Source organism: Bactrocera latifrons, unplaced genomic scaffold (genome assembly GCF_001853355.1).
Source record: "Bactrocera latifrons isolate USDA-ARS-PBARC rearing strain unplaced genomic scaffold, ASM185335v1 scaffold_870, whole genome shotgun sequence".
NCBI classification, from domain to species: Eukaryota; Metazoa; Arthropoda; class Insecta; order Diptera; family Tephritidae; genus Bactrocera; species Bactrocera latifrons.
Window position 1 is genome coordinate 54,045 of NW_017537568.1, and position 12,786 is coordinate 66,830.

Sequence of the window (12,786 nt, forward strand, 5' to 3'; positions counted from 1 at the left end):
CTTCCCTTTGCCGCTGTACAGCTTCGGCCACAAACCAGCGTAAATATGTACATATGTTTATGCGTGAGCTTACATACATACATATCAACGCAGCTGCGTAAAAATATTTCAGAATTACAAAATATTTTTCACATTCCTTGACAAATACAGTCAATAATGGTTATGTGCCACATTCAAAGATACGCATATTTGTAATTAGTTAAAAATAGAATTTTACTTGCATACATATCTGCCGGATAGATGCGTATGAAAGTTTTAAATGATAAGAGATGTGATTTATGTACATACATATATTATTATTGTAATATATTATGTTTTTAGGATATTACGATAATATTTCATATATGTATGTATACATACATATATACATGCATACGAAATTATATAATATTATTAATGATAAGAAATATTTAAAAAGTAGCTACATTAACTACAAATATTACCATGAAAATAGCGTAATTCAATAATTATGTTATCAATTTTGCATGAATTCACAAAAATTCGCTAAATGATATTCATATCAATTGATATGATAGCATGTAAACGTATAAAAATATAAGCCAAAAGGCCAACACGCGTTTGTAAAAGCAATGTATATTTCTGAGCATAATTTTCATTCAATGCTCAGCTCTGTTCACTCATCTCTGTTAAAATTTCTCCTTCCGAGCCAAAAGTGGTGAAATCCATTAATAGAATTTTGTTAGCTCTTGACAGTTCACACGCCTGTCCGCAATTGAACCTTCTCTATATTATACATTCTCTACTTCAGATTGAAAGGGTTAAAAAGTGAAGTAGAAAATTGATGACCTTCATGAAATATGCATATTCGCATTATTTCGTTATCATTTCCATATTTGTACCAATAGAATTTCTGTGGCATATACATACATATATTATTTCYTTGGCACATTTGTCTGTATGTTTACGAAAGCAAATGCGAGCCACATACATATGCACATATATTCATAACAACAAGTGTCGCACGCTTCTTTCGCATCTCCGTCGTCACGGTCAACCAATGGCCGAAACTTGCGTTTTGTCAAAGATTCAAGTGCTGAACACATTGAGCACGACAGACAGAATGGCCGCCTATTGACCGCTTCCCTTGACGCTGTAATAGATTCGCCTACAAACTAGCGTAAATACATATGTATGCATATATATATCACGGAAAAATATTTTAGAATGGACAAATATTATAAATCGATAACTCCGTTGTTGCCACTTTTCTGACTTCTTTCTGTGAAGAGCATCAAAAAGTTGTTGAAGTTATGATTTTTAGCTTTTTCCATCGTCGCAAAAAGACGCTTGTAGGCAAAGGCATGCTCTCGGAGATGTTACGGCGTCTGTTTTTATGAATAAAGCGAGGTCGCTTGTCTAATATACAAAAATGAATCGCAAAATGTGTTGCTAGGCGCATAATCCAACAACGCCTGCACCAATTTGGTCGATTCTTTTTCTAAACGTTCGTTGAGGTTCAAGGATGGTTTTCACGGCAAGAAAATTTCGAATAACTGCCGGAAAACCCCTAAAAGCACCCCTTTTCTTGTTCCCATACAAACGATTGAATGTTTATTGGTTAGTAACGCTAAGACAACGGCCAATCTTGATGAAATTTTCAGATGTTGTTCTCTGTGGATCGGGGATGGTTTTGAAATAAAAAAAACCGTATGCTTTTCGTGAGGTTTCGGAAAATTGGACAATTACAAAAAGCAGCTTTTTTCCATAATTTTTTTTTTTTGTCAATTATTTGAATCGTTCAAATTCGGTCGCTTCCTTTTTTTATCCGGCTCTTCAAAAGAAAAAATGTTGAAAATTATTCAGTGAAAACTGTATATGTGTTTCAGAGAAAGTGAAGGATTACCGATTGAAATTTGTTACGAAGCCACGTAGAGGTTTTCGTTCTTTTTGCAATCAGCGTATGGCAGCCCAAGGCAAGGCAAGACAATTGGTACACCCAGGATGCGATGACATACGTGCGACATTATGGATCGCGATCAATCAGCAAGCGATCGTCACTATGTCACAGCACAACTTTTCAAACAACAGTCTCGATGTTTGATGGACTTTATCTTGACGCAACATATGGTATATATGGTGCTGTTAGATGCTGGATGTATTCTGTTGAAAAAAAAAGGTTAGCCGCACCCACACATTTTTCTTTGCATGGTGGATGGTGGTTACACTAAATCAAATTGATGAAATAATTTCTGCGGAAATTCCTGATGCAGAGAAAGATCCAGTGTTATAGGAAGCGATGAAAACCAATATGGTTCATGGACCTTATGGACATCCCAATCCCACTTCGGTTTGTATGTCTGCCAATAAATACACGAAACATTACCATCACCAGACGACAAGGGCGAAACATTTAGCATTCAATTTAGAAGAGTAAATATCGAAGTTGACAACACACGGACTGTACTATATTAACCATTGTTGTTTAATTCACATTCAAAACTCATATTTGAGTACTGCAGTTTGGTGAAATCGGTAAAATACGTTTGTAAATACGTCACTCAAGGAAGCAACATGGCGGTTATTGGTCTTGAACGATACGGTCGATACGTGAACTGCAATGAAGCGCTTTGTAGGATATTTTTCTGCAATTCATGAATGCGTTCCTACTGTTGTGCGTCTCGCAGTTAATTTGGAGAATGGCCAAAGAGTGTATTTCAACCCAGAGAATAAAAAGCAAACCCAAATAGTAGAGGTGTGTTTTCGACTAATGCATTAGGACGATTTTAAACAATCCACCCGCAAAACGACGATTGCTTCTACCTTCGGTTGTTATTGATTAATGTACGCGGTTCAAATTCATTTAAGGTATTTGCAACTTTTTGAGAAGCAAGCCAGCAATTACAATTGTTGGAACATGATAATCACTGGAATCAAGCGATGGACGATGCGATAGCTACTTYGAATGCTAATGAATTTCGCACACTTTTCGCGATGATCATTTCGGCATATTCAAATCCGCGTCAATTATAAGATATGAACAAAAATGACATTACTGAAGATATTTTACATCGTATTATCGTATGGGTCAATTCCGGTTGATACTTCCGGTGGTTTGATATCAATTCCATCTGCTGTTTATTAATTCACGAGAGACGAACTCATCACGAATGTTCGGATATTGGAAAAATTATTCTAACTACGATAGCTTAAGTGCACACGCAATCTTAGCTTCCAAAAATACCGATGCTGTTGACTTAAACTGACTGATTCAAAGTGAAATTCTAGGAGACTTGCGCTCATACAAATCGATTCATCGTCTTGACAATGAAGACGACGCCGTGAATTATCCAGCGGAATTTCTAAATTCTTTGGAGAAATTTGGTACGCCAGCGCATCATTTGCGTCTCAAAGTTAGATCTGTCGTTATTATGTTTCGGAATGCGCCGAAACTGTGTAATGGAACCCGACTGATTGTGACGCAACTATCGAATACAAGGTTGATTGTTGATTGATGATTGATTCTACGAATTCCTTTGAGTTCTAACGATTTGCTATTTCAGTCCAAAGGCATTCCGTTTCCAATGAAAATTGTATTTGAGATGACAATAAACAGGACACGAGGATAGTCGCATAGTTTCACGCTGRACAACGGCTACGGGATCAGCTAGTTTTTATCATAAAGTTAAAGTGCAGCAATAAAATAGTATCTCCGGCACCAGTCAAATTATCTCATTTATTTAAACATTTTGTTGTTCATTATCATAATTATTATCACTTGAGTATATTTATATTTCGCATTTAAAGAAATACAAGGTTTACCGACATCTATCCATCCTATTTTCGTAAGTTCAAAATCAAATAGCCGATAAAAATAGTAAATTTTTAGATAATTTTGTAATGCAAATATCCACTGATGCAATTTTTATGGTTAACAATGCATTTTCATATTATGAATTATATTTTGCATTTAAATAGTTATTTAAAGACAACAAAGGTAAGGATAACGGTTAGCGGCCAATTAAATTATTTTAATCCCAATGTACATATATAAAATTAATAAAAAAGCACGGAATTCCTTGTTTCACGAAAGAGTTTTAAAAAGTATGGCCGATCACTCTTTCTCTTTTAGCACATCCTGCCAGTAAATGTCAAAATAGCTTATATACACTCAAAGCACTCACACAAACAAACATGAACACAATATAAATAATGTATGTTACAAAACAAGAATTTTTTGTAAGATTATTGTTTATTTCAATTATTATTTAACTCATAGCACACTATTAGTTAAACCAAGGCAATAATTTTATCAAAATATTCAAAAAATGTCCTAACTTAGTTTTCTTTTTAAATCGTTTTATATGCAAGTAGTTGTCATTACACGCTTAATTACAAAATAAAACAAGTAAAGAAGGGCTAAGTTTGGGTGAAACCGAGCATTTTATTTTTTCGCAACGTGTCAAAAAATCATATATACGTTGGCTAAATGAACCTCAGTCGTCTGCCCCAAACAACACCTATACACATCACTAAATTCATATCAACAACTCCCATGAGCGAGCATTTCACATCTACACATTCAAATACAATCCGCACTCGATCAAACGGAACGAGATACCAGCCAACAAAAGGGATCGTCCCCGCTTTTTTTTTTTTTTTAATTAACTATCCCGCACATCGTCGTTTGACCGCCGCCTTGCTACGTTATAGTCAACTTGTGATTAAAACCTTTTTATGAAACGATACATATTGCGACTTTTCGAAAATATAGATATCGGAAATATAGATAAACATAGCTACTGTGAAGTATTTTTTGAAATAGAAGCGGGATGTGCCAACGTATTACCGATCGATGCTGTGATTGTGGTTGGTGTCGGTGTGTGGTGTGTGGTGCTCTCGTGAGTAGTGTAGAATGTGAGTTGTAAGTGTAATGTGGTAAGTGTGGTGAAGGTTGTGTGTCAGTGTTGTTAGTTTGATTTGATATGGGGCGATATTCCGGCCTATTGCTATGACGCCAGGAACGTAAGTCCTCCGTAGGGAATGCCGGCCTTGGCGGTTGCGATCGCGGGAGTCTTCTGGTGTAACGGGTATGGTGGTGCGCATGCATATCTGGCACTGATAGGAAGTTATGCACTCCTGCGTATGTATGGGCGCCAGACAATTTAGGCGATGGAAATGTGCCTGAGCGACCTGCTGGCGTTGTTGCGGGGTCATCCCCTTGAAGATTGTTGAAACTGCTCGGAGAGCTGCGGTGGTTATTGTTGTTCGTGGCTACTGGTTTATCCTTCGATCACGGAACAGTAACGGCCAACCGGTCTGTGGGCGTAGGGGCAGTTGACATCTCGGCATCCATATTTATCTGTTAAAAGATGTTATTTTAATTAACATATACATAGATATTGATATGGGAATTGTTTATTTTTGCTTCTTTGTTTATTAGTTACGGTTACGTTATTTTCGCTTTACTTTTCGGTTTTATCGGCGGATGGCAAAATGCATAGCTTAGCGGGCGGCCTTGTTAGTGTTCCCGTTTGTGTGCGGAGATCGACTACGCGAATACGACCGTCGGAGCTGTATATATAATAATATTTCCATTGGCGACTGAAATCATGATTGAGAATCTTAATTCTTTCTCAACGGTTTAATAAGGAGACCCACTCCACGCCTGACTCAGGTGTGGTCAGGATGGGTGCTCCTTGCTGCTTCAATTCAAGTTAACAGTGTCGTGAATTTTTCATAATTAAAATTGTGGTTGCCAGCTATATTTTTAAATTGAGATTTGAAGCTTTTTACCGCTGATTCTCATAAGCCGCCCATATGAGGAGCGCTTGGGGGGATAAACTGCTAATTGATACCTTGGGGAGCGTATTTTTGGGCAATGTCAGGTGAGACTTGTTTTAAGAAGTCGACAAACTGTCTTTCGGTACATGTTTTACTATTATCGCTCATGATTTTTGCTAGAAAGCCTCGTACATAGCTCAATGTGAACGAACTGCTTTTGACAAAAACAGCCACATAGCCTTTCATGAGGGTAGGAGACCTTAGCATGACGCCTGTAGGGCTGAAAGGCAGAACAAAGTTTCAGCGTTCAGGTGGAAGTGCTGTCATAATTTGCGATCGCATTTTTTGCTTATGTAAGTTAAGCTGTAATGGCCACCCACGTAACAAATCTGTACTCTGATTTGCTTTTGAAATGCTGGTACGCGTCGCTGCGGAGCTACCGCATGTCAAGGAAAGTAGCATCCCGGCACGACTGCAGTTGGCGGCCACACTAAGATTTTTAGCCGAAGGTGGCTTCAAAAATCAGTAGGGAAGGATGTTGTTGTTGCAATGGGTCGCAGTACAATTGCGAAAGTTCTTAAGCGGCTGCTTAATGTTTTAGAAAAATACATTTGTTCACAATGGATTAAACTTAATATGACGGAGGCCGAAATAGCCGCATCAAATCAACATTTTTTACAAAACTTTGGCATACCTATTTTTTTTAATTTTCTTTTAGATTTGTGACTACAATATGACAATAAGAGCAATAGATGCCCGCTGCCCTGGTTCAAGCCATGACTCTTTAATATGGAGTGTGAGCAGAGCTCAAGAGTATTTCCAACGCAACTACGAAGGCGGTGAACATGGCTGCTGGCTTTTGGGTGATGCTGGCTACGCGTTGCAACCATATTTGCTAACTCCGTTTAGGGATCCAAGTGTTGCAACACCACAACATACTTTTAATCAAAGACACTCTTCGGCAAGGAATATTATAGAAAGAACTATAGGTGTTTTAAAAAGTCGCTTCAGATGTCTTTCTCGTCTCCTACAGTACCAACCTCAAAAAGTAGTGCAGATGACAAATGTTTGCTGCGATTTGCATAATATTTGCAAATACTATAAAGTGCAAGAATTGGTAGAGTTTGCCTCAGGAGATGATGAAAACGAACACAGTATTAGTGGAGAAATAACAAACGAAACAACGCTTGATGGAGAGGCTGCAATAATGCGAGATACTATAGCCAACCTACTTCATACGAATTCCTGAAAATAAAGTGCACGTTGAAATAATGCAAATAGATATTAAGTAATGGATTTCAAGTTCATATGTAAATATATTTCATTTATTTAAAATTAAAAAATATCACATTAAGTGTAGTTCAGTTTGAATAATGAAAGTGAATTTAGTTCAGTAAACAAAATAAAAATCACATAAATTCATTGAAAAAAAAAAAATTAATTGTTGTTGCCGCGATTGTACTTTGAGCACATTTTGAGCACTTCCAGCTCAAACTCCTTCATTTTCATCTCATTCTCCTCTTGTCCAAGCCTTTCCAGTTGTAGGTCGTGATGCATGTTCGCGGCCGTGCTTTCTTTAACGGCGATGGTCAATTCTTTCATGGCATCGCACACGCTTTTAAGGCCCGCACTAAATTCCCTCGTGACGTCAACATTTTCCTCTAGCCCATGCACAAGGGTTTTCATGGCCTAAGGCAGTCAGACACCCCATGCTGGCATCTGCGAGATGGCATTGAGAGGACGGCACTGCTTGTGCATGGCAATTCTGCGTATTCATCCTCGCTTGAATTGTCTGTCATCTCCTCAGAATTTTAAGGAGCCATTTTTTCGATGCCGCAGACAACGGTATATATGCCACACAACTGGACAATTTTATCTTCTGTTGCTGTTAAAGTGTGCTTGTTAAACGGCCCTCCCCCAGTTGCTCTAGCTTCGGAATTATTGTGGGCAACTTTTTTCCTGGACTTCCAATCCATCCAAACCTAATGAAATATTAGATTTAGAAAAGTTCTTAAGAATTAGAAAATGTATTGTGTCCCCTTTCTCCAGCCAGAAATATCTTTTTCTGATGGGCCATGTTTGTTAAGCTCCGCTGCAAACTGCTTCCAAAGCTTCAATTAGCTAACCTTTTTGATATATTAGTTATAAAAGATTAAACGAAATAAATATGAATACTAATGAACTGACAGCAATATCAGCTGTATAGCACAGAAGGAAGATTTTGATAAAAATTTAGATGAAATGACAAAAAAAATTACTATTACATGGACTGAAAACGTAGAACACTTTGAGAAACGCTCGATCTTGCAAAATCTTTACCTGAATTTGACGGCAAACAAGAACATTATTGTAGTGGAGGGAAGCGGCGCACACAGCCTACAGATTATATGGAAGGTACGACGGAAATACTAAGCACTACCAAAAAATAAGATTAGAGGTTCTGCAGACAGTATTCTAGCTTCTTTCAACACCGTGTTAAATTTCAAAGTCATAATAGCTTGACTTTACCTATGAGGATAAACTACCAGTTTATTTGATCGAGCAGGAATTTAGTACCTTAAGACAAGGGATTCTGACGGTTGCAAAATTTTACGATGAAGTGGAGAGAAAGCTTACACTGCTTACTAATAAGACTTTAATGACTTACGAGGGTCACCTAGCAAATTCCATAAATGAAAAATACAGAACGGATGCTTTACGCGTGTTTATTTCCGGTTTAAGAAAMCCCATTTGCGATATTTTATTTTCTACAAGACCAGTTGCCTTGCCGACTTCTTTAGCACTTGCTCAGTGGCGGATTAAGAATATCCGAGACCCTAAGCACAGAGCCTGTGTAGGCCCTCTGTTGATTAAATTAAAATGGAAAGGAAGGTAGAAAGTATAAAATGAAAGTTCATCAAAATAAAAAGTGTAGTAGGTATAATTTAAAACTTAAAACATTTTTTCCTCGCCTTAATCAGAGAAAACTCCGAAACTACATCGTCAACATTTATCTGACGAAGTATGTCTCCTCAATACACATTAATGCTAAAGAATTATGCTGGTATTGTCATTGGCGAAGCGAATGCATTGGCGAGTCGAATGTTTTAGGCGAAAATTCGCCATGTTCATATTGTGACTGACGAATGACCACATTCGCTCAACTTTTTTATAGCCATACTAAAATAATTGAGAAATGTCACACGAGTTCATCCGAAATTGACATATTTGACGTATTATTGTTATTGTTTTGAAAATTTATTATTCGCTTATTCGTTATTGTGTGCTTTGAAATGTTACCGTGATTTTAAAAAGTGAATAAAAATTTTTAACCAAGTAGATTTATATTTTGAAGACAGTTATGTTGAAAGGACAACAACGAAATTACTTAGGCAGCGACGGTTCATCAGAGATCACTCTAATCCCATGGAACTTTCTGTGTCTGTGTCTGTGTCTGCGTCTGCGTCTGTGTCTGCGTCTGCGGTGATTGAGAAAAGATGTTTAAATTGACACTGCTACAGGCGGATTCACCAAAGTCGCTGAGGAAGGAGTCGTCACCTTCTGTCATTACGGTGCCATAATTGCCTTGTGTGCTGAAAATGCGTATATAATAAATAATACAATTATATAAATAAAGCAAGATTATACAAAACCTACTTCAAGTTGTCCATTTCAACGTCCTTTAAAAACTTTAGGCTCTCCATACACTTACTCTTTTTGTGTGGCGAATACACGCCGCTTCCTGATGGTCTCTTTTTTAAGTGTTTGTAAAATTTATCTCGTAGGGTCCGCCAACGGGCCTTTAGCATTTCATCTAAAAACATTCAAAACATGAATAAATATATATTTTCTGTTAGGTTATAAAATTAAAGATTTACCTGGAATATGCAATTTCTCCGATAGCTCCTGAAATTTGGCGTCCCTCAGGTAGCTATTTTTATAATTCCTATGACTTTTGTCATATAGGAACCGGTTTTCGCTAACAATTTCAATCAATTTTTCTTCCATTTTTTTATATATTTTGTTTATTTTCACTGAACAGCTGAGCGCAATTTAAAATGTTGCCGGAYTTTGCTCAAAAATTAATTATTTGAATGTTGTCAGCACTGCCTCTGCGCAGAGAAATTCAAATTTCACATGCCGTGCAGATCTGCATTGAGGTGCAGAATTTGAACTGTCAAATCAGTRCAAATTTTTTTTCTGCACGCAGAATTCTGCACATGTCATTCCGGCATTAAGCTTGTCTGGGCGAATTTTTGTTCTTTGCGGGTTTTTTAATCTTTTTAGTTGTGAGAAGGATCGTTCAGCAGAACAGTTAGTAGTTATTCAGCTGTGAAAAATTCTAAACCCCACTTCTATATTTGAGAAAACGCATTTTACTTTATCTTTAATAATCATTTCATATAGATCGGAATGGGTGACCTTTGTTTCTGAAAATTCATATTTTATTCGAACATATTTGTGAAAATTACTAAATTTACCGAGGGAGTTTTCATTGGAGTCTTCTGGTTAAGATTCTAAGAGCAATTTTATATCTTTTTCATATTCTAAACATGACTTATTTAGATCCGCAAGAAATGAAAACTTTTGTGAAACTTCATCACCTCTTCTCTGCATTTGAGCATTAAGTGTGTCAATTATTACATTGAAAGTCTCAATGCGGAATTTGTCTCTAAGATTCAAATCAATTCCTCTGCATTTCCATCATTTACTTGTTTCTTCCTAATTCGTCTTCGAGTTTCCTTATATTCCCCATTAGGAAACATTTTTCTTGCCTCGCCTTCAAATTTTCATATTGATTCCACATTTCAACGAGAGGACCCGATAAAGAATGATACAAATTGGAACACGTTTTAAGATCTAATCTTTCTTCTTGGAGTCGTTTACTGGTGCGATGAAAATCTTGTAGAATATCATTCCACAAAGTGAGCATAAATATAAACTCAAAATCGTGCATTTTGTTTGAAATATTTTGTGATTCTAATCTGGTCTCACCTTTTTGGTTTGTGTCCTTAGCAATTTCATCTAAAGCATCTAAAATTTTGGAATAGGATTGCAATATTTTGCATGTACACAATTTCGTTGTGGTCATACTAATAACTTTCACTTCTGTTATTTTTGTTTCACAATTGTTATTACAAATAATATAACACAGCTTTTGTTTATAAAGTAATTCCAGGTTTGTTAGAGCTTTGAATAATTTTACATTTTACATATTAGTGGTATCACTCCTCTCTACTGTCGTACCTGTACATCAAAAAGTGACATTTCATAAACATACTTCCAAGTTTAGGTATGTATAAGATACTTTCCATGCTTTTTTTTTTTGTGAAGTACGGTATTTTTTGAATTTATTATTTTAGTAAAAATGTAAAAAAGCTGAGAAAGTGGGACTTAGTTTAGTTATGTGTTCGTAATCAATAGTGAAAGCATAAATATTGTAAACTTGAAAACTTTGTGTGGGGTAACGATAAGTGAATTTTCAAACAAAACCACACCGTAAATAAAGTAGGTCAACACGTGCGGTAATGTGTATGGACGCTATCATTTGCAATGCAAAGACAACTCACTCATTCGGTCTCGCGGCGGCGCGACGCGACGTTCGGGCAGGGCCCTGCAGGGGCGTATGAAAGGCCACTTCGGGACTGCTCGCGCCTTGTAATTTTGGACATATTTGTTGTCGATGAATCTCGATAAAATATAGGTATAAAATGAAACACCAGCAGAGGATGGAGGCCCCTGGAGAACAGAGGCCCCAAGCACGTGCTTGTAGTCTTATACGTTAATCCGCAACTGCACTTGCAAAAGAACTAGAGGCAAATCAAGAACGTTATGCATTGTCGGCGTATTTTTCGAAGCGTTTTGACGACAATAGAAGGAGTAACATCAATTCATGGTTTGACTAAAGTAATTAAGAAATGTACAACAAATTTATTCGAATTTTATTTTAACTGCCCTGATAAGGTTTGATGCGATAATTGGACGTGAAATTTCTCATGACTTTGGAAAAGAAAAGTTATTATTTACTGAATGTGGAGACATAAATATTATAGAAACTCAACACAACAACCTACCTCTTGAAGTGAAGGGAGAGTTTTTAAAAATGATCGAGAAACGATCAAATGCATTTGCAGACTCATATAAATATTTACCATGTAATAAAAATATCGTTGCAACCATTCGTACAAGACATGAAGAGCCTGTATGTTCTAAGTTATACCCTTATCCATTAGGTATAGGAGATTTTGTGAAAAATTAAATAAAGGAACTTTTACGTAATGGCATTATTAGGCCCTCTGGATCTCCCTATAACAACCTAAGGGTAGTGGACAAAAAGTTTTCGATGAGTTAGGTAACAAGAAGAAACGCTTGGTAGTATATTTTGGAAAATTAAATGAAGTAACAATTGATAATAAATATCCAATTCCAAATGTAGTGTCGATATTGTCTAACATACGTCATTCGCAATATTTTAAAACCCTTGATTTGAAATCAGGTTTTCATCAAATTGTACTAGCAGAACGAGATAGAGAGAAAACAGCATCTTCTGTAAGCAACGGGAAGTATGAGTTCTGTAGACTGCCATTTGGCTTAAAAAATGCCCCTAGCATATTCCAGAGCGCCATAGATGACGTCTTTAGGCTACAAATAGGTAAAAGCTGTTATGTCTATGTAGATGATGTGATAATATTTTCAAAAACAAAAGAACAACATATTGAAGACGTAAAAGAACTTTAAAAATCCTTTATGATGCTAATATGAGAGTGTCATTAGAAAAGTCATATTTTTTCAAAACGATATCGAATACCTTGGGTTTATTGTGTCAAGAGGAGGTATTAAAGTATGTTTGGATAAGGTTCATACGATGTTAAATTTCCCAGTCCCGAAAAATTGCTAGCATACCCAAACCCTTGACAGACATTCTAAAAGGTGAAAATGGAAGAGTGCTTATCAATCAAAGAAAGTAAATCTCACACTAGATTCAATACAGTACCAATCTTTTGATATTTTGAAACGTATATTGATGCCTGGAAAATCAACAACCGACCAGATATTCACCATGCG

General features: G+C 36.6%; 1 protein-coding gene across 1 annotated transcript; it reads right to left on the reverse strand.

The window, feature by feature from the left end:
• Positions 1-9,139: 9,139 nt before the first annotated feature.
• Positions 9,140-9,545, reverse strand: LOC108977343. Its single transcript, XM_018946962.1, has 2 exons — positions 9,379-9,545; positions 9,140-9,314 (listed from the first exon to the last, which is right to left on the reverse strand). Exons 1-2 carry the CDS (start codon positions 9,543-9,545, stop codon positions 9,140-9,142), a joined length of 342 nt encoding a protein of 113 aa, XP_018802507.1.
• Positions 9,546-12,786: the final 3,241 nt, after the last annotated feature.